Source organism: Oenanthe melanoleuca, chromosome 1A, assembly GCF_029582105.1.
Source record: "Oenanthe melanoleuca isolate GR-GAL-2019-014 chromosome 1A, OMel1.0, whole genome shotgun sequence".
NCBI classification, from domain to species: Eukaryota; Metazoa; Chordata; class Aves; order Passeriformes; family Muscicapidae; genus Oenanthe; species Oenanthe melanoleuca.
The window spans coordinates 8,853,579-8,878,774 of NC_079334.1; the positions used below are offsets into that span (position 1 = coordinate 8,853,579).

The 25,196-nt window shown below is 45.1% G+C and overlaps 1 protein-coding gene across 4 annotated transcripts; it reads left to right on the top strand.

The window, feature by feature from the left end:
• The first annotated feature begins 262 nt into the window (after positions 1-262).
• On the top strand, positions 263-24,115 carry KCNA5 (potassium voltage-gated channel subfamily A member 5). 4 transcript variants are annotated; one of them, XM_056482036.1, is made up of 4 exons: positions 263-3,683; positions 18,921-19,000; positions 20,817-20,938; positions 23,452-24,115. In XM_056482036.1, exon 1 carries the CDS (start codon positions 263-265, stop codon positions 2,135-2,137), a length of 1,875 nt encoding a protein of 624 aa, XP_056338011.1. In that variant the 3' UTR covers positions 2,138-3,683; positions 18,921-19,000; positions 20,817-20,938; positions 23,452-24,115. The 4 variants fall into 4 exon arrangements, with proteins under 4 accessions (XP_056338011.1, XP_056338013.1, XP_056338014.1 ...); XM_056482038.1 differs by having other exon boundaries at positions 23,409-24,107; XM_056482039.1 differs by lacking the exon at positions 18,921-19,000 and having other exon boundaries at positions 23,409-24,115.
• Positions 24,116-25,196: the final 1,081 nt, after the last annotated feature.

The window sequence follows — 25,196 nt, forward strand, 5'->3', positions numbered from 1 at the left end:
AGGCGGCTGGGGCAGGGCAGGGCAGTGAGGGCAGGGCGGTGAGGGGAGGCGGCTCGGGCAGGGCAGGGCAGTGAGGGCAGGGCGGTGAGGGGAGGCGGCTCGGGCAGGGCAGGGCAGGGCGGTGAGGGCAGGGCAGTGAGGGGAGGCGGCTCGGGCAGGGCAGCGCGGGGCTGGCGGCGGCGGCAGCGCGGAGCGAGCGCAGCATGCCCGCCGCCCCAGACGCGCCTGCCTCCCGCCGCCGCCGCTGCTGCTGCTGCCGCCCATGGAGATCGCGCTGGTGACTCTGGAGAACGGCGGCACCACGGCCATCGCGGGCGGCGACGATGCCGCGGCCGCCGGCGGCCGGGCGCGCTGGCGGGGCAACTCGCTGCACCTCGGCTCGCCGCAGCTGAGCGACGGCAAGGAGAGCTCGGCGCCCCGGGAGAGCTCGGCGCCCCGGGAGAGCTCGGCGCCGGAGCAGCGGGAGCGGCCCCCGCGGGGTCCCCGCGCAGCAGGCGGCCCCGAGGAGCGGCCGGCCGAGCCCCGCGCAGCCCCCGCGCCGCCGCCGCGGCCGCCGCCCCGCGCCCCGCGGCCCGCCGCCGAGATGGGGCCGGCCGAGGAGGGGGGACACCGCCGGGGCATGGCCATGGCGGCGCCGGGCGACGACGAGGAGGAGGCGGCGGCGGCGGCCAACTCGGGCGCCATGCACCACCAGCGGGTGCTGATCAACATCTCGGGGCTGCGCTTCGAGACGCAGCTGGGCACCCTCAACCAGTTCCCGGACACGCTGCTGGGCGACCCCGACAAGCGCATTCGCTACTTCGACCCGCTCCGCAACGAGTACTTCTTCGACCGCAACCGGCCCAGCTTCGACGGCATCCTCTACTTCTACCAGTCCGGGGGCAAGCTCCGCCGGCCCGTCAATGTCTCCATCGACGTGTTCGCCGACGAGATCCGCTTCTACCAGCTGGGTGAGGAGGCCATGGAGCGCTTCCGAGAGGACGAGGGCTTCATCAAAGAGGAGGAGAAGCCCCTGCCCCGCAATGAATTCCAGCGCCAGGTCTGGCTCATCTTTGAGTACCCCGAGAGCTCCAGCTCAGCCCGGGCCATCGCCATCGTCTCCGTGCTGGTCATCCTCATCTCCATCATCACCTTCTGCCTGGAGACCCTGCCCGAGTTCAGGGACGAGAGGGAGATGCCCGTGCCCTTGCCCCCACAAGGCGGAGGTTTGAACGGCACTCCCGGGGACTCCCCACCCATGCAGCCTGCCAGCAGCCTGGCTGACCCCTTCTTCATCATCGAGACCACCTGTGTGATCTGGTTCACCTTCGAGCTCCTCGTGCGCTTCTTCGCCTGCCCCAGCAAGCCCGAGTTCTCCCGCAACATCATGAACATCATCGACATCGTGGCCATCATCCCCTACTTCATCACCCTGGGCACCGAGCTGGCCCACGAGCAGCAGCAGCCCGGGGCTGGCAGCAGCAATGGGGGTGGGGGCCAGCAGCAAGCCATGTCCCTGGCCATCCTCAGAGTCATCCGCCTGGTCAGGGTCTTCAGGATCTTCAAGCTCTCCAGGCACTCCAAGGGGCTGCAGATCTTGGGGCAGACGCTGAAAGCCAGCATGAGGGAGCTGGGCCTCCTCATCTTCTTCCTCTTCATCGGGGTGATCCTCTTCTCCAGCGCTGTCTACTTTGCTGAGGCCGATGACCCTGAGTCTCATTTCTCCAGCATCCCTGATGCTTTCTGGTGGGCAGTGGTAACCATGACTACTGTGGGCTATGGGGACATGAGACCTGTCACTGTGGGGGGCAAAATCGTGGGCTCCTTGTGTGCCATCGCTGGTGTGCTCACCATTGCCCTGCCTGTCCCTGTCATCGTGTCCAACTTCAACTACTTCTACCACCGAGAGACTGACCACGAAGAGCAGGGTATCCTCAAGGATGAACACAGTAGCGCTCAGGGCAGCACTGTGGGGGGAGAAGGGAAGAGAAGAGCCAGTAAAAACTCTCTGGACAAATCTGTTGTGCACTTGGAAAACAGTGAGGAGTTCAACAGTGGCACCTTAGAGAAAGCCAATATCAAAGCAAAAAGTAACGTAGATCTCAGAAAATCCCTCTATGCTCTCTGTCTGGACACCAATAGGGAAACAGACCTGTGAGGAGAGGAGACAGTAGGAGTTCAGAAGGATTTTCTGGTGTCAGAAACTTGCTACTATAATTATTCTTTTAGTACCAATTAGTTTTTTAAGTCAGGCTGTATTTTATAAATTGATCACTGTCCTGAGCAGTCCTCCAGGAATACATGTTTTTATGTTCTTTTTCCATGACACAAAGGGTCACCTATTTTTAAAATAGACTAAGAATAAGCTACGCTCCATGATGCAGGAGCTGGTAAATTATGACAGTGAAAAATCTAATTTGTAGAAACTTATTTTAGCAAATGGTCATTGGTTTTGAATGGGTAATTTGTAACCAATTCAATTGCTCCGAGTTTAGTATAAAGAATTGGGGAATGTGTGTGTGGAGAATGAATGGATTGGGGATGGGAGGGGGGAGGTTGAGGGGTTTTGTACTGTAGCTTCAAATTGAAATTATTCAAATATATTTTGTATCTGTATGACTGTATTTATGGTTGAAAGGAGATTTCTTATTCCTGTGAAATATGATATCATTAAAGCACTAGGAACATTAGCAGATCAGCACTTTCTGAATTTTCCACTAGTGATCAGTACAGATCTGGTTATCTTGTATGTGAAGTGAATTTGGTGCTTTGAACCCTAGAGCAGAAAACTTCTGTTGTCATTGATATGTTAGTTTCTTGTGAGCCTTAAATTATTAAATATTGTAGATATACTTCTTTATAAGTATTTTTATTAGTTACCTTCCTGTTTCAGAGTTTCTAAGTAATTCAGTCATGTGCTTACTGGCCCCACTCAAAAAAAGTATGTGCAGCTTTTTTTTTGCTTTTTTTTGCTTTTTTTTTGTGATTTTACAGTTTTATACTTTTGTTATATTTTTGAGACTGAAAGAAAAAAAAACCCACACTGTTGTTACTGTGTTGTTACTGGTTTCAATCCAGTGCACCACAGATCGAAAGTGGTCTGAACAGATTTTCAAGTGCACAACAGATCAAAACCATGAGGGAGTGGATAGGCAAAATGAGAAGGTGGAATATTGAGTGCAATATCTGCAAAACTGCTCTCACTGTGCAATTCCTTGAGCGTGTGTGTCAGTCACTTCATGTATGCACACACCATTTGTGCACACAGTTCTGTGGTTTTAGTTCTCTCACACCAGGAGTGGATGGCACTTGAGGAGTCGAACGGGGTGTGCCGTGCAGCTTGAATAACCGTGGTGTGGCTTTTCTCTTGGACACGGATGGAAGGCACCATCTTTTCATCAAAACACACCCCTGGCTTCTTTTATTTCCAAACAAAACCTTCTCAGCCCTGTGGATTTTACAGTTGAGGTGCTGTTGAGAGATGAGTGACACATTACCTTCATGGAGATCACAGCTTGCTCTGAAGACACCAAGTTGCAAATTTAGCTCAGAGAGCTTTCTTACCATTTCTCTTGCAAAGGACATCTCTGTTTCCCCCTCCAACTCCTGTTGTATTGCTGAAGGATGTTCCACGCCTTTCCCACATCCTGTGGCACAGCAGGAGTAGCAGAGAAGAGAAGGCTTGATTGTCAACATTGCTCCAGGTTTGTTTCTAACACATTTGCTAATAAGTGCTCAGTTGGGTTTATGATTTATTCAAGTACCTCATCTTTGTGCTGAGATAAATTGATACCAGCTTTGCAGAGCAGTGCTCTGACATTCTCTTCCCCAGCTACAAGTGCTGCTTTCCTGTCCCTGACTGTGCTCTTCAATGATAATATCCAAATGCATGATGATTTTTTCTTTCCTAGTCAGTAAAATAAGTGCCAAGCAAGTCATACTTTTCAGGAACAGAGTGCTCAGCCCAAAACCCGGGGCTGAGGGGAAGGAATTTGAATCTCATAACAGAGAACAGCATCTTTCATGTTAATTTTAGGATTTTAGATGTTGGTTTCTTGGTTTGCTTGTTTATTTAGAAGTAGAATGAGGCTGTAATGTGCTGAGGAGCTGTCTGAAACAAGACTGGCAGGAAAAGTGCAGCTGCACTCCAGACTCAGGGAGATCTCCAGGTCGGTTTGGTGGGAGTTGCTGCACCGGGGGAAATGCAGAATCGGCTCTTTGGTGAGGCTGAATCTCAGATGAAACAAAGAAGTGGTGTAACTCCTTTACATGTGCTGAGACCAGCTCATTGATGGAGAGTTAAGGCTTTTTGTTCAGACAAGTGCTTTGATTTGCTCTCGGTGATCACATCCATCTGACTTGCCTGAATAGGCACCAAACAATTGCAGTGATAAAATTTTGGGCAGGTCATACTCTAATTTCTTCCTCCACCTTCCTGACCACCAGAGTTTGGTCTTCCAGCTGTGTGTTTTTTGGATTGGGCTGTGGGCTCCTCAGAGCTGTGTCCACACAGCCACTTGTTTGGAATCCTGTGTAAGGATTTTAGGGATCTGGATTACATCTCTGCAGTCACTGCAGCAAGCTGATGTAGGTGAAAGCAGATCAGGGCTGTGGGGTGTGGGTTAGGCAGATCTTGGTGACACAAAGGGAAGGCTTGGTCTTCCTCCCTCCTTTTTTACTTTTCTTCTTCCCACCATATGTCCTTTCACTGAACTGGTTCTCCCCTCGAGGAAGTTCAAGTGCTGCCTTCTCTTCCTGGAGCTGCCTGAGCTCACTCATCTGACAGGAAATTAAATTCAGCCTTCTGTTTGAATATGCTGTGTTTTTCCATAACAAAACACCAGAACTTTTCAATAGAAAGAAAACAATACTCAAAGTATGGTTAAAAATATTTGCTTGGCTTGGGTTTCCAAACAGTTCTTAAGCACAGTTCAGGAAAATTTGGTTTTGACAGCTTTATGAATAAATACATAATTTCTGTTGGCTTACAGGGCAGTAAATTTGCTTTCTAATGAGAGGTACTGCTGCCAAACACTGAGTAATGTGACCAGGAGCATGGTCAGAGCCCAGTTCAACAGAGCATTTAGCATGGACACGTGCTTAGACCAGCACAATTTTCAGCAGGTGTTTTAGATGCACTTATATTGATGATTTTGAGGTTTGAGATCATGAGTTGGACTTGGATGTTCGTTGTGGGTCCCTTCCAGCTCGGGGTATTCTTTGATTCTTTGGTGGTTGTTTAAAGATGAGTTACAAACCATGCTGAAGCCTTGGAGCCATTGGTTCCTCTTGGATTTTGGGGCAAATACGTGGGTACATGGTTCAGTCACAGAATGTGGCAATGCAAATTTGTGCTGCAAAAGAGTGTGAGAGTAAGAGAGAGCTGAATCCTGCCAAGAAGGCTCCTGGAAATGTGAGACAGGACGAGTTTTCTCTTCCAGGCCCATCACAAGAAGGAAATATGTCCTGACCACTGTTGATTTTATGTTAGCTGGCCTGGAATGAACAGCAGGCTGAATCAGACTTCTTTGTCATATCAAAAGCATCCAGATATCAGAGCTTAATGAATAGCAAATCATTGCAGACATGCAAAACCCAAACAAACCCTGACAAACAACAAAGCAACACTTTTTTGTAAACTGTTTTGGCTAGGAGCTGCAGCAGAGAGGCTCCCTCACCCCACACATGCTGTAGTTATTAATGGCTTGTTCTCTCACGTGGGACATGCACTAAAATGCATTTTTAGGGGTGCTGAAGTGAATGTTCATTTGGGTCACTGGTAATGTAACTTTAGTTTGCTTAGCCTGGCCCCAAGGGGAGTCCACATTTGCCTTTTACTTTTCCATCATCCTAAAAAACGATAGAACAGTAGCAAGCAGTTATATAACACCATCCATCTCCCAGAGCTCTGTGAACAATTGCACCATGCTCTGTGTACAGGCAGGGTAAAGAAAAGGCTGTGGAAGGGAAGACCAAGCCTTTCAAAGGGGGAGAGGGCTTGGAGAGGCACAGATAGGAGTGGGCTTGGCTGGACTGGGAGGTCTGAAATGTGGATATTCCCCCTGTGGTCTCTTGCATGGCTCTGGGTGGCTCTGCAGGCAAGGACTGGGTGCCAGCAGCTGTGCACCACGACCCATCTGGTGGGGTCACTGAACACAGAGGGGGCTTAATGCTGCTCTGAGCAGCACAAACAAATCCCTCTGTTCTGTGCTCTTTTTATTTGTGCTCTGCAGGGAGAATGTGGCACTCCTGCTGGCTGTTCCTGGCCTTTCCAGCTGCAGACACTGCTGGTCTGGTGGGGCTTGCACTGAGCCATTCTCCAGGCACTGCCTTCACCTCCCTTTGGGGAACAAAGCACATGTCAGAGCACTCTCAGTGTGTGTCAGGCTCTTCTGAAAGCTGTCACAGAATCACTGAGGTTGGAGAAGACTTCAAGGTCAGCAAGTCCAACCTGTGACCAGTCACCACTTTGAGCACTGAGTGCCATGTCCAGTTCTTCTTGAACACCTTCGAGGATGGTGACTCCACCACCTCCCTGGGCAGCTCATTCCAATGCCTGACAACCTTTTCTGTGAAGAAATTCTTGTTCCTGCTCAGTGCCAGTGAAGCTGAGGTCAGATGAGGAGAGCATTCAGTGGCAAGTCATCTGATCCAGCCACTGAGCAAGATGCCATGAGCAGGAGTGGAATTTGGCAGGGGCCTCAGGGTGGTTGCTGCCATATTTAGGGAATAACAGAAGGAGGGCTTTAGGCACCTCATCAAGACTTTGGCTTTGCTACTTGGCCAGTGGTGGGATGGGAATGTTGTATGGCAGGTAGGGTGTGGGGGAAACCTTGGGAATAGCTGATCCCATGCAGGACAGAGGGGCAGCAAGGAAACTGGGAGATGAAGCTCTAACAGCATCTGCCTGCCTTTGGTTCAGCTTTAACCATGTCACTCTGTGACCACCAGCCTCACTCCACAGCTACAAATGTCCAAAAAAATAAATAGAAAAAGTCTTTATAATAATATAGCCTACAACCAATTAAAATCATTGTCCCAAAATCATTCTGCCATGGCTTTTGCTATATACAGCACCACTAAATATTTTTTTACATTGTACCACTTAGTCTTTTTGTAGATTCTGTAATGTTTGGTTTTTGGTTGGTTTGTTTCTAGTTTGTTGGGATTTTTTTTTTTTTTTTAACTTTCTTTCTGTATGCATAAACTAATCCCTAGTTCTCCTAGTCAGCTTGTTGAAGTTGTGTTTCTCTGACCTAAATTTGGGACCTCAGGGTGCTGATACTCTTCAGTGGACCAGGGTCATGCCACATCAGTGTGTCAGCTCATAGGAGAAATAAACATGGAAATTCTCCAGTAATTCTGTGGGCCTGTTAACCAGAACATATCTAATATTTGTATGATGAAATATTGTGAAAAATGTGGTTATGGGAACCATTGAAATAATATTAAATAAAAACTTCTGTGTTAATTGGAATCAGAAAAAAAAAAATAAAGCTGATAATGGTATGACTAAGGAATTAATTGGAATTAGAAGTTTTGAAGAGAAGTACCAACTTGTTTAAAGAAAAAGAAAGCTTCAAACTAACAGAAAGTAAATTTTGATTGGATATTAGGCAGAATTTTTTCCCTGTGAGGGTGGTGAGGCCCTGGCACAGGTTGCCCAGAGAAGCTGTGGATGCCCCAAAAATGACCTAATAGTAAAATTAATATCCTTCCTAGATGGCAAGAAAGTGTTTTCATTAGAGCTGGAGCTTCCTAGCACATCTTTCTGGTTACTGCAGAATTAATAATTTTCCTGATAGAATTTAAAATTTACCGAAAGTCATTTGCAAGTTGTCGTCTGTATAAATTATTTACTGTCATCAGGGAGATGTTTCCAAATAAATCAGTGTAGGTTTTAACACCTGATTGACAGGAAGAAAAGAAAAAAGAAAGATATTTCAGTGCTTCAGCTGTGGTGTTCCATGGAGGTTGCCATTTGCAATTTTGTGGAAAAAAGCTGTGGTAGTGTTAACTTTGGAAAGAATTATTCTGGAGAAGCCACCTTGGATGTAAACAGATAATAATTTCTCTCTCAAGACAGTGGTTACTCTGACCTTCTGTAGTTTTCTGACAAAGTCAATGTGGACATAAATGTTAAAATATAAAGTCTCTTCTCTCAAATCCCATGTCCAGTTGTGGTCAGGAGTGGTATTGTCCTGACTGCTGTGGGTGAGGAGTCAATGAAACCTTCAGCTCTCCTCATGGCAATACAGCTGCAGAATGAATACTCACATGAAGGTTGATATTTCCATAAAGATGCTGGAGGAAAAGATGTGATTGAAATAGCCTCCATTGGTCTAAGGGTCTGGTGTGTACAAGGAGCAGGTAGAATTTCTTCCTTTGCAGTATTTCACTCCAGTGGTGGTGTCCTAGCACATTGTAATTCCCCCAGAAAATATCACAAAATCCATACCAGGATTTGCTTTGTTCTCTTTAGTTAGTCCAGATTAGTTACATTATACCATGCCTAATTCTCTCAAGCAAGTTCAACACATTTCAAGCCTCTCCCTCTCCCTCCTCCCTGCTTAATTATAGGTAGAAATGCCTGTGGTTGGAAAGGTGAAAAATTATTTGAGTTATTTAAGCAACGTAGCCTTATATTTTTTTTTCTGTTGTGTTTAAAATGATTTGAAAATCTAATTCATTTAACATGAATTTGCAGAGCAAATTGTATGAGTTTCTCAGTTCAGCAAACACAGTAATTCTCAAGGTAGTGCTGCACAAGGGGGATGTTTAAAGGAAGGTTATTGTGAAAATACATGGTGTTTTATTATGCAAGAGAATGGTGCAAAGAAGCAGGGAGTCTGGAGGGTGACAAAGCTTGTTCTGGGAAGGAATGCCCTCTAGCTTAAGCTCAGCCTCTGTGCTTTGGAGGAGACAGTGTTCCTTGAGCCAAAGAGGAAGCAAAGGGAAGAGCTGTCAGAGCATTTGACTGAAAGGGATGGTGGCTCCCACAGCTCTCTCTGGATTTTCAGCCACTGGGCAAAATACCTGCTCAGGATCTCTCAGGATCATGTTTTAAAAGTCTGCCCAGTGCCTTGAAAGGATAACCTACCTTTAGGAGAATGTGCTAAAGTGTGGATTCAAGGCAGGCACAGGCATCTTCCTGCAGCCTGGTGGACTGTGTTCCAGTAACCAACAAAATTTTGGTCAGATTCCCCTTTCCCACTTGTCTCCCAGAGTATCTCCATCTCTGTGGCACATACTTGCAATGGAGCAGGGGCTGAGAAGTGCAGGATTCTGGAGCACAAGAGAGAAATCTCTCTGGAAGGCTTGGAAACACGGGGCATTTCAAAATAGCATTTGCACTGCCTCTTGCTAGTGGAAAAAGGGGTAGCTGTGTTCTTAAAAAGGAAGCTGGGTATTGCACTGAGGAGGAGATACAAATTCTCATAGACATCCTGGCTGCATCTATATTAGAAAACAAAATGTGCCCAGGACCATTCCCTGGCACTGAGGCCAGCTGGCAGGAGGCAGGCTGAGCTCCTGCTGCCAGAGGCTCGCTCTGAAACAAGGTGTTCAGCACTCAGCCTGCTGGGCTCCCTTCCTGCCCTCTGCTCATTCCCACATCCTGCCCAGGAAGTATTTTGGGTGCTTGGCTACAGACTCACCAGCCTGAGCAGGAGCCTTTAAGTGGAGTCGATTGTGATTAATTGCTTGGGAACATTCTCTCCAACTCTTGAGGTGGCAAGTGTAGATACAGCTTTGATGCCTCTTGCCCTCAAGCAATTTTTGGGGTATCTTAAAAGCTCTACACATTTCCCCCTATTGGCACATTCTTAAACAATAATCAGTCTCTATTCAGTGAGAACAGTTATTCCTGCCAAAATCTGTTCTCATCTAATTCTGCTTCCACCTGCACTAATCTATATGCAACTCGAACTAAAAATCACTACACTCTTCCAGCTGCACACAGAGGAGCACAAGTGGGTCTGACAGTGGGAGGGGGATGCTCTTGCTTTGGTTTTTGGCTGATTTTCCTGTTTGCCTGGCCCTAGTGTAGGCTGTATCTTGTGTTTCAGTCACTGCACCTTCTAACTCTGCTTAGAGTTCCAGTTGAAGCCCTGGTGGCCAAGCACATCCCCTGGTCTTGCTATCCAACAGGATGCACCAGGGAATGACTGTACATTAAAATAAAAAAATAAACCTCAATAAAAATACAAGGAAGGAGTGAGGACACACTGCATTCTAGGGCTGAAGAAACCACAGACCACCCAGCACAGGCAGAAAGTGGACCAGCACTAGAATTCTAGAAAGGTTGGAATGCTGAGGTGCAGCACCTGAGAAAAAGTGATGGAACTTTTTGTGCCAGGGTATCACTCCTTGAGGTCTGGTTCATCAAGGCTGAAAACTATTTATTGTATTTATGAGTTAATATTTATTTAGAGACATGACGCATAGTGAAATGCACATGTAGAAAACATGAAGATTTGCAAGCAGGCAAAAGTGTAATTCAGGTGCAAAACACATCCTGGAGGTGAGCAGATCCAATCATCATCAGAGCCAGTAAGGGGGGAAGGCTTTCTAATTATTTCCCCAAGGGAGAGCAGTTGTAAAGCCATCTTTGCAGCATTCATGGAAATATATATTTAAAATATCTCAGAAGCACTCTGTTCACTCTGTAGCTGCAGATTAGTCCTGCTGAAGTCAACTGGATTCCACTCCAGGAATCTGCTCAGATAGACTTGAGCTCTGCAGTCGCATCCTTTTGTTTTGCTTGACTCCTGACAGCCCAAATTAAACGGAGATCTCTTTAGCAGTGAGGGAATGCTGGCAGCATGTGCTATGGGCACGGTGTGCAAACAGTCATTTTCCTGCCTGAACTCATAATGGCCAAATGGCAGCCTGGCATGTCCTGGCTGCACTTGTCTCTCAGGCAAGGCAGGTGGTGCTGGGGAGGGGTGCAGGGTCCGAATTTGGAAGAGAAAATAATCAGGGACTGATGACTGGAACAAAATACTCAAGCCAAAATGCTTTCTCCCTAGGGAAGCTCTCCCACAGCCAGATGCAGTGTTGTTTAGCTGTCTGCATTTCATTCCAGGACTGCACGTGGCTCTTAAGGTCCTGCCTGGGACTTTTTGTCTGCTGTTGGGTAGCAAACCCAAACAAACAGGAAGTCAGGCTTGAACAGGACTCTCACATATCATCCATTCCTCATCCCTGTAAAACCTATCCCCATTCTCTTGTCTGATTGCTGATTGAATGGTCATGGGCGTAAAATCACACTGTGAAATTTCCTCCTCTCGTTTGCAGAGAGCCCAGAGGCAGGAGCCAGTGTAACATACTTGGAATTTGTTTTCCTTTTTAGAAGGGGCTTGCATATTGGTTATTTTTTTTTTCCTGTGCTAATGTACATCTGATGTCAGGCTCCCCAGATGAGAATGGTTAGACTGGCGTTGACATTTTTAGAAATATGTGCGAATGGAAAAAATATCCTGGGAGTGCTGCCAATGGCTGATTTTGTAAAGTTTTAGTCTCTGTTGGATAGGAACCGTGAGCCAGGTACCTGTACTGAAAAGAAGCCTTACTCATAAAGTGTCTTGCTCAGGTGTGTGCCAGACATGCCTTCTCAATTTAAAGAGAGGGCAGGAGTGAATTTCAGCAGGCTGTGAGTCAGCCAGGCAATATTCAATTCCCCTTTCTGATCAGATGACAAACAGCCAATTAGCATCTTTCCCAAAGGGGGCTACAATGACAGGAGAAGTTCCTCCAAAAGATGGATTTTCCAAGGTTTAACTGGGAAGAGGTGCAGACAAATCTGCCTGACCTGTGGCTGTTCCTTCCAGTTTGGTGCTGACATGACTGGGACAAGCCAGCTTAGAGCTGAGCTGGTTTGCAGCAAACCAAACCTAATTCAAGCTTTCCAATTCCCGGCGAGCCAGTGGAATTTGGAGGATGGGTGCAGCTGATTGCTGGTGCTGTGAATGTCAGCAGTTTTTATGGGCTTGGTGGGGCTTGCCTTTGCTGCCTCACCAGAGCAGATGCCCTGTTAGCAGCTCCCACTGAGCCAGCAGAGGCTGGCAGGGTCCTGCAGAGCTCCGTGCTGAGCCTGCCCTGCTGTCCAGGAGGATCAGGATGTGCCAAGCTGCCCCTGCCTCGGTGCTCCAGACAGCCAGCAGGGCACTCCTCCAGCTTGGGTGGGCACAGCAGCCATCCCAGCACAGTGCCAGGCTGCTTTTGTGCACACCATGCTTCTCCCATCCCTGTCTCTTCTGCAGGCTCAGCAGCCTCTGCCTCATCATCATCTCCCTCCTGATTTCCATACTCCAGGCTCAGTGGATGGGGCTGTGCCTGGTGCTCCTTGTTGAACAGTTGTCTTCAAAATATTTGTCAACCCCTGGCTCCAGGAGTTGAATGCACCCTCAGCAGGGAGGTTGGTGATGGCAGCATGTGCCATGGATAGGTGTTCTGGCCCCAGCAGGGCTCCTGGGGTTGGCTCCTGTTGGGGATGGTTCCCCACACAGGGACACTGTGGCTTAGTGGTGGCCTTAGCAGTGTCAGGAAAATTAAGCCACAAACACCAGAGGTTTATGTCCAAAAAAGAGACAGAGGAGTCCTGTAACTTTATTTGAATAAAGGGAGAGGCCATGAGGCATTCCCCTGGGATCTCTCAAATTTTTGGAGGATGCAGCCTCCTTTTTATCCTATTTTCCTGGCCGCATTTCCCTCTCTCTTTCCCCTTTGGCTGAGGTACTTGAGAGGTACAGAATTCCCAGAACACCTGATACCTGAGATTCCCCTCTAATGTATAACCCTCCCTTTTAATTTTTAATTCTTATGGAATTCATGGGTTTTCCCCATTGTTTCTTTCATCTTTCAATATCCAGTTCCATTTATCAGCAAACCTGCAGTTCGTTTATAAAGGCAAATATCTTTTTATTCCATTCATCAATCAGTTGGAATCCTTCCCATTGTTTCTTTTATCTCTCAGTGCTAGTCTTATCTACCAGCAGACCCATAGCTTGTTTGTAAAGACAAATCCCTCATTCCTGTCAGCAGGAAGTTCAGGTGCAGCTGTTTTCACACATGGGTGGCTCTGGGGAGCACTCCAGAAGTAGATTTATATCAGACAGCGTGGACAGAGCTGGGTTCAGTCTGGACAAGGGTTTGGTGTTCTTTAGTCACTCTTTTGTTCATCAGTAGCTTTTGAACCCATGAGCCATTTCCAACCAACTTTGGCAGAAGGACACTGGCCTTGAAGAGAATAACGTGTTTTTACAGCTTTTGGAAAGGCAGCTGGCTGCTTGGGGGAAAGAAAGACAGGAATTAAAACTGCTTCTCTTAGGCAAAAGCTGTGGCATGACCTGTCCTAAACTGTTGCTCTATGAACACAGGAGAGACTGTGAAATGTTCACTGACTTCTCTGAAGTGCTGCAAATGCTATTTAGATGGGATTTACAGGGCAACAACAAGAAGTTGTGCTTAGAAATAATGCAAACAGTGCCTTGTATCTTGAGGCAGAGTTCCTTCCTTCCTTCCTTCCTTCCTTCCTTCCTTCCTTCCTTCCTTCCTTCCTTCCTTCCTTCCTTCCTTCCTTCCCTTCCTTTCCTTCCTTTCCTTCCTTTCCTTCCTCCATTAAAGGCTCAATATACACAGGGAGAGGAGTGCTCAGACAGTTGGGCCTTTCCAACTGAAAATATTACATTTTTTGGTTCTGTTTCCTAAAGCTGTGAATCACCCTGGAGAGAGGCAGTCATGCTTGATTGGTGCACACACAGGCAAATCTGGGTGAGGATCAGAAAGCATTTGATGTGCTGCCATTGTTAAGAAAGGCTGCAGAATTTTGTCAGTGATGGATTTCTGGTGAAATCTGTTCAAAACCAGTGATGAAATGCTCGCCAGACCAGACACTTGAAACACTTCTGACTTTATACCATGCAAAGCACACAGTGTGTCTACCTAAGCAGTGGGGAACAGGAAGAATCTCCTGTTGGAAATAGGATTTTTACATTAATCTTATGATGCTGTGAAGTCTGACTCATAATCATTGAACACTCAGCCTGTATTGAGCACTCAGCCTCTCTCAAAAAACAGCCTGATTTTGACAGGTAAGAATTGCTGCAGAAGAGAGGCAGAGGCCCAAAAATCCTCACCTTCAAGCCTGTCATGACCTCCAGGTCTGGAAAAATCTTCAGTGAAGGGTATATATGCTTTATTTTCCCTTTATGTTCTTTTACTGTGGTAAAATAAATGTAGCAGCCCACTGCTAAACAAATGGAACATAATTTGCCATTTTTTCTCTTGACCATTTTGAAACAGTCTGTTCAAATAGCCAAAGAATGGCATGCAGGCAGTTTGTGAAATCATTTTGCATGAAGGGATTTCAAAAAGCTTCCCCAAAAGCTACCTACAAGTTATTAACTCATACTTGGGGCCCATCTGCCCAGTGGCTTTTCAAAATAATGCTATAAGCACACAGGCTAAAAGCAAGAAATCTTACAAAAGCATATTTTCCAAAAAAAAGAAAGAAAAGGAAACAGAAAAAAAGAAAAGGCAAAATCTGCAGTTACTGATACTTACCTTTTGTTGTACCCTAGGTGATAAATCAGAAGGTAATTGGGAACAGAAGTGTATCTGGGGCTTTGCCACAACACGTGTATGTTCTGAAAATCATCTTGTAGTTCCTGATGCAGAATTTTGACCTATTTTGCTCCTGCTGCATTTGTTTGGGGAAGATGCAGTGCACGTAAAAAGGACATCTGGTGGCTTTTCAGATTTTAGAGGCAAGAATTTACAGCAATTTCTCTTCTCTAGAGAATGACCAGAGATTGAAGAGGTTTTTTTTTCCCTAAATCTGTAAGGCTTTACCTAACAGGAACACTTGGGAAGTGAATGGGAATTAGAAAAAATATTGTTCTTAATTACGATGACTTGTTGCACACTCCTTTGTGGATAATCACATCTGGAACAAGGGTAGGCCTGACTTATGTTTAACTGAGTCCACTTTGGAATACTAAAACAAATTTAATCTTTATTATTTTGAAGGAGAATGGCTGTGCAGGGACTAACCAGGATAAACATGGCTTTTTTCTAGGTAGACCACCCCCATTTTTAAAAGTCATCTCAGAAGTCAGGGAGGACACTGGAGTCACTGCAGACAGAGACAGTTCCACAAAGGGAACACTTCATCAAGGTGCTGAGCAACATTTTTTTGGTGTGCTGCATTGCTTTTATCATCTGTGAGTGTTGAGGACCATTGGTGTCACCCATGGTGAAGTACAGGTGGCATTGAGGGTGACATGTGCAGTTATGTCATAGCTGTCATTAAATTTCATAGAGAGAAAAGTAACTTTATCCTAAAAGGGATGAAAAAACCTTTACCATTCTTAGCTGCAGAGCACTAACCCCTGGGATCAATCCTGAGATCAATCTCCAGGAGAAGGGAAGGCTTTGGGGTGACCTCATTGTGTCCTGAAGGGAGCCACAGGGAAGATGGAGGGAAACTCTTGACAAGGGCCTGGAGTGACAGGACAAGGGGAATGGCTTCACACTGAATGGCTTCACACACATCTCCTGTGAGGCTTCTTAGACAGTTTTAAGCTCCAGCACCTAAAGCTGGGTCCTAAAATGGGCTGATCTATATATTAATGTAAAGATATTTCCACTTTTACTCTTTTTTCTCACATATCCTGTTACATTGTTACAGCTGTGACTGGATCCTGTGTGGTGAACTCAAGCCTCCACTTTGCAGGCACTGAAACTCTTCACTGGGGTCTCCCAGAGGTAGAATTTAGAGCACTGACTCTAAATTCTAAGTGGTGGCAGCCAGGTCTCTTGAATATTCACTGTTGGTTAAGTGTCAGGCTGATTCACATTTCAATTTGAGCTGGCATCACTATAAATACCCAGAATGTGTTTTTTCAGAACACAGACAAAAGTTTAGAGCTCTGTGGTACACATGAGGATTTTTTCTTACACGTTATGCAGCTGCAAGTTTTACTGGCCATTTTGCTGTGTGTTCACCCAGCTTTTTCCTTTCTCTGAAGAATCTCAACATTCCTTTTGTCCCAGCTATTGTAAATGAATTGAGCATTTGCAGGCTACTCTGTCTCATTTCTGTCTTTCCAAAGAAAATTTAAATATTCTGTGGAACACAAGCACCAGGGAGCCTTGTCTGGTCTTCTCCCATGGGTACACCAGGTGTGTGTCACTCACTGAGAGGGGACATTCAGCCTTTCTTAAGCAGGTGCAGGGGTCACAGGAACAAATCCCTTCCAGTACCTGAAGGGACAAAGATGAAGAGGGATTTTTTACAAATGTAGTGACAGGACAGGGGGGAATGGGTTCACACTGACAGAGAGCAAGTTTAGATTGGATATTGGGGAAGAAATTCTTCCCTGTGAGGGTGGTGAGGCCATGGCACAGGTTGCCCAGAGAAGCTGTGGCTGCTCCTGAAAGATCTTTTGCAGCTTTTCCTTTTGTGAATGGCCTGGTTCTTCCTACAAGCAGCAGTCATTAACAGGACTGGCTCCCCAGGCTGCCCTGTTAGTTCTGCCAGCCTCCATGAGTCACAGCAACACCTCCCACCAGCTCCAGCAGCACCTGTGCAAGTCACACACTGCCAGACTCAACACTGCCTTGTGCCAGCCTAAATTTGCCTTTGCCATAGGCAAACCTGGCCTGATGCTGCATTTTGTGAGGGGAGTTGCTGTTGTCTCAGTAAAGCCTGTGTTTTTCTCATGGGAAGGTGCTCCTGGTCTGCATTCCCAGTTCACAGAGAAAAAAATCTGTACTCACAGAGCCACTGTAGGAGCAGAGGAAAGGCAATGGCACAGAAAGATTGCTCTAATACTGCTGAACATACCAAAGCTGGTCTAATTAAGCTGGAGGTGAAAGAGTTAATCCAGGCTTTGCCATGGCAGCCAAAGGGTGCACTTTGGGTAATTACAAGTGTCTGACTTAAAAACAGTAAGTCCCAGTCCTGGTGCAGTGGAAGACACTTGGTGTGGTGCCACTGACTTCACACGGGTCAGAACTGAGCTCAGGGCTCAGTTTAGACATTTGGGACAAGTAAAGGATACTGATGTCTGCCAAGAGCTTAAAACTGAATCCAGCCACCACAGAATCAGGTAGTTCCTTAGGAAAGTTTGTTAGACTTGTCAGTATTGACACTGAATTTCAGATGTGTATTTGCTTAATTACTCTTTTGACAAAACCCCTTATTAAGCAAGACTGCTCTCCATCTGGTGCTGATCTGACTTAAAATACAGCAAGATTGGCAACTCATTAATTCATGGACAGGATGAGTATAAAATTTGCATAAATCAGTTAATATTAGAAAGTACAAAACTTGTAGTTTCTTGAAAAAGCAAACTGTGAACCTTTTCTCTTAGGACAGAAATTCTTTGTGAGATGGAGAAATATCTCACATGTTTCTCGTGAAGAAATACTGACTAGTAATGTTTGGGTTTTTCAGATTCTTTTCCCATTAATTCTTGTTCCAAATATAGAACTATACTTGTCTTGAAACTGGTGACACTTCATGTTCAAGGCAAAATTCCTGCTCTTTAATGATGTGGTTTTATTTTTAAGGCTTTAATCTTACATCAATAATTTTAAGTGCTTTTCAGTGATGCTCTGAACAAGGAACTACCATGCTTCTTTGTTGTTTCCAGTGCCAGATGACATTTTTATCCAATGGTAGGCATCCATTTGCCATGAAGATTGAGTTCTAGGAATTCAGTGTACAGATGTGAGGCAATCTTGATCATTGCTCTCTAGAAATTATAGTGTCTATATACATTTTAGTATTTAGTTTACCCTCTGGTAAACCTCTGGTTTCCAACTCCTTCTCTGAATCACTAAAGGGAAATCACACTAGGTTTTTTTTTGGTGTTGTGTTTTTTTTGTTTTTTTTTTTTTTTAATATTAAAAGTCTTGTTTAGAATGAGCCACCCTGCTGCAGCTTGTAGGAACTGTGAGTTACCATCTGTGAGAGGTGGCAAAGAGCTCATCTCCCCTATGATTGAGGAAACCTTTACCAGAGAATTTAGGATTGAATCAGGAATGTTTCCACAAAAAATGTCTCTTCCACCTAGCATCCTCCAGAAAAAACAGTTCATGGAGAAAGTCCCTTGCTTTGCTCTCTCCTGTGTTCCAGTTGACAAAAGTGTCCCTGCATCTTCCTTTCCTTGTGTTTGGAGAAGAGTGGGAGGAAGTGCAGAGACCAGCTCCATGTGAATGGAAAGCTGCTCTTTGCAAGTAATTTCCTGACTGCTGAGTGATTGCTTTCACAGAATCCTTAGGGCTGGAAGGGACCTCTGGAGCTCATCCATTCCAACCCCCTTGCCCAGGCAGGGTCACCAAGGGCAGGTGACACAGGAACACATACAGGTGGGTTTGAAATGTCTCCAGAGAGGGAGAATCCACACACCCTCCCTGGGCAGCTGTTCCAGTGCTCTGCCACCCTTGGTGTAAAGAAATTCTTCCTCATGCTGAGGTGGAACTTCTTATGTTTAGTTTATGTCCATTGCTCCTCATCCTGTCACTGAGCACCACAGAAGAGAGCCTAGCACCATCCTCTTGACACCATCTTTGAGATATTAATATGTCCTTTCCTGACCTTTTGTGCACCTCAGGTGATAAGGCAGAGCTGAGAAGTAAGATATGGGAAGGGTTCCTCTGGATTCATAGAGTCTGCTTAGAACAGCTGCAGACAAAGGTTCAGAACAGGAGATTGCAGCTGAGGACAAACCTTGCCCTAAAGGACTCCTGACAGGTGTTTGACAGCAAAAACTTGTCTCACTCAGTAGTACCAAGGAGCCTCTCTGTTCAACAGAAAGCTCACAGCAGGACACTGCTGCATTAACAAGATTTTCTCTGGCTGCTCCAATTCCCTTTAGCTTTTTAAATTTTTTTTTTTTTTTTTTTGTCTGTAATGGTCTTTCAAACTGCAGCAGCATTTGTTGTCCTGAGGTGCTGACTCCAGTGGAAGAGATTTTAGTGGAAGCTTCTCCTGCAGTGTGCTTCATTTCAGGTCAGTAACCACATGCTCCTCAGCCTCTCCTGAGGCTCTCACATTGATCACCCTCCAGCTGGAGGAATTGTGTGAGAGGAAGGGCATGATGTTGTGTTGAGACATTTCTAGACTGAGGGTGGACTGAGGGAAGCTTCTGCCCTTTGGATTCGGGGGAGACCTGACATTTGGCTGTGGTGTGGATGTGCAAGCCATCAGCCTTCCTGCTCCATCTGCCCCCTCCAGGCAGCCACTTATGCTGGGGAGGGACAAGAGCAGAGGGCAGAGCATGTGACTGGTGGCTTGAGCTGGTGTTTGGGTTTGAGCAGCAAAGTCTCTGCTGGATGAGGCTGTTTCACCAAGAGGCTCCTTGACTGTCCTGAGTCATCAGCAGCAGTCCATGTGAAGCACTTGAGTTGATGTGATGGGGTAGGAAGTTTGCCCCAGGACAAATCTGGAGAACAAGACATCCACAGAAATAAAACATGCTTTATGTTTTCCAGTGTTACCTGGAGGGCCAGACTGGAGCAAAAAGAAAAAGCAGGAGGCCAGGGGATCTAAAAGCTTTTGAGAAAGTGCTGTTTGATGTCCTTTGCTAAGTTTGTGGAATAACACAATGGATCACAAATGATCCTTCTGCTAAACTGACTCCAGAACCAGCTGACTCCTACCTACATTCTCAGCAAAAAAGAGCATTAATTTGGCTAGATACACTCTAAGGTGCTGGAGAGCCCATTGCTTCAGTACCTGCATCAGGGGAGTCTTGCTACTGAGAGGAATTCATACCTGAGTTAGGATTTCATTCTGCTCTCCCCAGATAAATGCCTTTTTTTTTTTTTGCAAGATGTAAATATTCTGTGGACAAGGCTTCTTTGACATCTTTCAATGAAGCTCATTTTTGAAAGCAGCAGGGCAAAAGAGGAGAAAACATCTAGAGTGAGATTTATCCATTATTTTATGGTATGAGTGTTTGTTTTTTTTTTTTGAAGGGTGATATGGTGTCAAATTGCTGCTTGAAGTACTCCTATCCTAGAGAATATTTACTCCTTCATATAGAGAGAACCTTCTGTGCTCTTGGCTTCTGGCTGGTTAGGAAATGTCCCCAGGAAAATGGAGGTGGAAGTTTGGATACAGGGAAAGGAGGGAATTGTGATTCTTGAGCAGGGGCTGTTTTCATTCAATGAGGAGATAAGAGAAAGTAATTATGCTTCCTCTGGTCAGCCTCATTTCTGGGAGGAAGTAGAATTTAGGTTCCTAACTAGCAAACTCCGTGTTACTTCTGGATTTAAAGAGAAGCCAGAGTCCAGGCACTTGGGAATGTGAGTGCAAGATTCTACAGCAGCAGACTACACTGGGCTTTAGATGTTCTACATTTTGGATCACAGTAGCTATAGGTGCAGTTAGTAAGGATTTTGACAACTAATTGCTCCTGTGACCTTGCCTTCCCATCCCACATCAGGGAACTGTGGTTTGGCCTTAGGAAGCCAAATGACATCGACCCTGGATGTTCTGCCTAGAGTGGCATTGAGGACCATATTCCTGAGGTGATAACCAAGAAATGTGTAAGGAGCAGCTCTTTTACTCATCTTGAATTATATTCAACCTTTCTCACCTCATAGATTGAGCCCTGTACTTTCACTAAAGGCTGGTGCAGTGCCAGCTTTCCATGAGATTCTCTGGAACTGGGACCTGCATCCCAACACATCACTAAGGCTGCAAAAACAAGGGAGAGCTGCAACCCTCTCAAGTGCTGGAGACAGCTTGCCAAGGAGGCTGCAACAGCCAGAGCAGGTGTGTGATAAACCAGTAAATTCTGTTGCCTCTCTGTGTTTTCCAGGGCGACCTGGAGCTCAAGAGGAGCGGTGTTCTCCAGACAGCTCTCCACGTCTTCCCTACCACCAGCAAGCCACGAGACTGAGGCAGAAATTCCAGTGTGGGGAGGGTGTGAGTCATGAGATGGTGAGTGAAGGAAACAGCAGGATAAAAATAACAGAGCCCAGTGTGATGCAGAATATTAATCTCTCGCCCTGTGTTATCCTCGCTTGTATTACCACTCTGCTGTAGCGTAGATGCTCTGCTGCTCAAAACAGATCCCTCAGTGCTACTCAGAAAGATTATGGCTCAGGATGCCAGATTGCAGGGACTCCTAATACTCCTGCCTTTAAGTTGGCTGAAAATTCTTAATCAAGAAATTCCTGCTGTAGAAAACACGTAATCAAAGAGCGTCACAATGCTGCGTTCGTATTTTTCATGTTTGCATGGAAACGTCAATTTCAGGCAATTTTGTGGCAATTTCCAAATGAGGCTGAGCAGGGAGCGCCAGTTTGGCAAAACAGGGTGGAAAAAGCTACCTTTCAGCTTTGGCATCAGCTGAAAAAAATTATTTAGACAAAATTTAAATGAGTAAAGTCTCATTTTCCCACCTTCTTTTTTATTTCCTCTCTCCTTCTTCCTTCAAAAGGAGAAAAGAAAGGAGAAGAGAATGAAAAGTCAAGTTTGTTTCTAGCTAAAATAAATCAGTAGGGGAAAAAATAGGAAAAGTGGAATTGGTAAAATTAAATTTAAAAAAAAATCCAAGTATTTTATTTTGAGATGTGAATCTCTTTTTCTGCTCAAATCTGCCATCAGATTTGCTGAGCTTTGTTCTGAGATCACTCACAACAAAATCAGGATCCCTTCTAGGGAGCATTTCCAGCTCAGCCAGTGTGAGGTTTCTAACCCAGTCCCCTTGGCATCTCCTCTAATCACTGGGCAGTGATCTTCAGAGAGTTCCTGGGAACTTAGGAAGCCTCTTACTCTGGTCTTTTTCAATCCAGTCAGGAATCTGGGCACCATAAAGACACCAGGAGCTTTTCCTTTAACTTCAAAGGGTGCCAGCTCTGGTACTGAGGCTTCACTGCAGATTAACACGTGGGGAGCTCTTCTGACAGAAACTGCCTTTGGTATTTCACAGTGGGGAGAACTGTTTATTTCATTTCACACAGATTCAGTTCAAAACCTTGCCAGAGGAGTTCACTTTGCTGCTTTTTTTTTTTTTAATTTTTTGTTGTTGTTGTTGTTGTTGTTAGTTTGTTTTTTTTTTTGTGCAAGTCACCTTTGGGTTAAGTTCACCTTCAAGACTGTAAAACTTTGCCAAAACTGGGGAACAGCCTTCTGAGACAGGCAGGGGGTGGCTGTGTGGTCCCCATGCTGCAGGGCTTCTAGGGGCAATGACCAATATTTGTAGGGCTCCCTCTCCTCTTTCAGGGCTGCTGTATGAAGTGGAGCATTTGCACACATGCTGAGAGAAGGCACCATTCAATTGTGATGGATTTAAGGGAGTGTGTGTGTGTAAAATCATGGAGCTCAGGTGTGCAGTTATGGTCAGAGTACTCCTTGCTCCCTTTCAGACCCTGTTGAAAACAAATTATTTGATCCCACTAAGCTGAAAAATCCCTTTTTTTCCCTGCTTTTTTTTATTTTCTATTTTGTCTTACAGAAGCTGCCTGGGAAGCTACTTGGGAATAACTTTTCTGGTTTAAAATACTCTTCTTAAGCAATCTCCTGTTATTTTTTACTTTTATATTTCCATCTATTTAACTTATTCCCATATACCAGGTCTTTTTTATTTTCCAATGCGTAAAGAAAGACTTATTTTGGAAGTTCTACAAAAATGGAAGTCATTGTAATCATGATTTGATGTCCTTGGAACACACTTTATTTACTATTTGTTTTTATTAGGACATTGTTTGAATGTAACTTTAAGCCCAATAAGGTTCCAGGACTAATCTCCTGGGAGAGGATATTTATGGTCCATATTTTCAGAGAGGGAGATTGGAAGTAGAAAAAGGCTTAAGTATTTAGGCCTCACTTCAGCTCTGAAGGCAGGGGAAATCTGCAAATAGTCACTTTACCAGCTGGAGTGGAGGGTGGCATGTGCAGATGCCCAGCTCCAAGGGGCACTTGCATTCCATGTGTGCTCATTCCAGGCAGAAACGTGGGCCTCAGATTGTGTGCATTACTGCAGGGGGAGCTGACCTATTTTTCTGGAGAGGAAAAATCTACCATAAAAATCTAATTTGCAAGGATTGTGGGAGTGGAAACAGGGCTGTTTTTTGGGGGTTTTTTTGGTTTTTTTTTGTTTGTTTTTTTTTTTTTTTCTCTAAGATATTTGGTTATGCAAACAATTTGATGAGGGAGAAACTTCCAGCAGGAAAACTGCTGGTGGTGCTCAGTGTCACTCAATTAATTGTAACAGTCTTGAAAGGAAGGTGAAATTATGGTGAATCTTTCAGAGAATCAGAGAATCATAGAATGGCCTGGGTTGGAAAGGACCTTAAAGATGCTCTAGTTCCAACCCCTGCCATGGGAAAGGACATCTTCCACTTTGTTCTAAGCCATAATTTTGTGTCCAGTGTGGACCCTAATGGTTTTTCCTCCTTAATTACAGCAGCTTTTTGCATGACACTCTCCTGATTGCCTTCCTCCTGCAGACAATGACCATCAGGAAGACCCTGCTGCAGATTCTGACACCAAACCAGCCTATTCCTTGTTCTCAGGTCATCTTGGGTTGGAAGCTGCTGAAAAACTTCCTTTTGGATAAATAACTGTGATGTCCCCATCATCCCCAGAATTGGATTTCTTCACTGGGATTGCTGAAACACTGCTGTGCTCTGAGGTTTCTCTCATAGAGGAATTGTTCACAACAGGAGTGAGAAAAGTTTAAATGCTTTGGGGCTCACTCCCAGGCACAAGACTTTATTATTTGAGCTTTTGTTTGGAAATAAATTCAGTTCTTGTCAGAGATTGGGCATCTTCTCCCGTGGTTCTTACATATAAAACTTTCTCATCTTTCTGGAAGAAGATTCAAGTGTTTGTTCTTTTTCTTTTATTGGCACTCATCTTTGTTTATTTATTTTGTATTCTTGAGATGTGCTGCATCTCTGGAGTTTGTATTTCTACTGTTAGCATAAAAATGCTGTACATACAAGTCTAGAATGCATCTGAAGATTAGTCTGATTTTTCATGTGACTTTGACTTGAACATTTTTCTGTTTATGTTTATATTGCTATTTCAAATATGTGCATTACCTGTATTCTTTATGCCTTTTCCCCATCTATAACTCAATAAAATAATGTCCCCATTCTTCAGAACCATATCACGTGTGTGTGACAGTGATAACAGTTTCTGAATAATAATGACTGATAATTTTAAATGTGTTAATCTATATTTATATCTATATCTGTATCTATATCTGTCTGTCACAGCCTGAAATTCTTCTGATTTGAGGGATTTGAGATGGGGAAAAAATTACCAGCGGGTTGTAAGCTCAGCTCAGGAATAATTCTTCTTAAGTCTGTTTGGACTTGAAAGGTAGATTTTCCTGCTCCATAAAGGTTTATATTCTTTATTTCAGTTCTCATCCATGGCTAAATTTAGAACTGATATTACATGAATCAGTGGAGTGTCAGCCATTTCAGCAGAAGTTTGTGTGAGGACAGTACTTCCCTGTGCAGCTGTTGGGACTGGATGCTGTGGGACTGGCCCTGCTTTGTGCCAGTCCTTTGAGCAGATTCTCAGCTGGCATGAACCAGCCTCATTTCCTTGGCATTAGTGGAGCTCCTCTGGTTTTTGCTCAATGAACACCTCAGAGTTTACCTGCATTTAAATGAAACTTGTTTCTGTGAATCACAAACTTTTTAAAGGATTTTCGTTGTTTGGTTTTTTTTTTAAACCCTCTCTACAGAGGAAAAGAGTACCATGACCTGGGAGATCTGTGGGCTGATGTAAGCCTTGAGCCTTTAACTGGGGAACTTCATCCTTGTCACATGGATCTTCCCATTCCTTCCAGCTCCCTTGATTTTCTTTTGCAGGATGGATCCAGTGAGGTGCTCAGGTCTGTGCTGAGGCACAGTCCTGACTGACATGAACAGATGCACAAATGGATGCAGGACTGAGCTTTAATGAGGAGATTTCTGAGTCTCTGGAAAGAGCCTTTGATCTTTGAGTGAACTTATCAAAATTCTGAGTGCTCTGAGCATTCATGGACATTAAAGTCCCTCAGAGCAAGGACATGAAACCATTCAATGTCTCTCCTGCTTTGGGGAGATTCAGCTTTTTTTGGCTTTTTCTTTGGAAAAGGCATTCACTGCCAGGAGAAACTCGAGGCAATTGTACAATGCTGGCTTTTTACTGTTGTAATATTCCTTTGGGTCTCAAAGGTTCAGTGAAGTCACTT

Coding starts and splice junctions, on each gene's coding strand:
- KCNA5 (XM_056482036.1), top strand. CDS start 263: ATGGAGATCGCGCTGGTGACTCTGGAGAACGGCGGCACCACGGCCATC.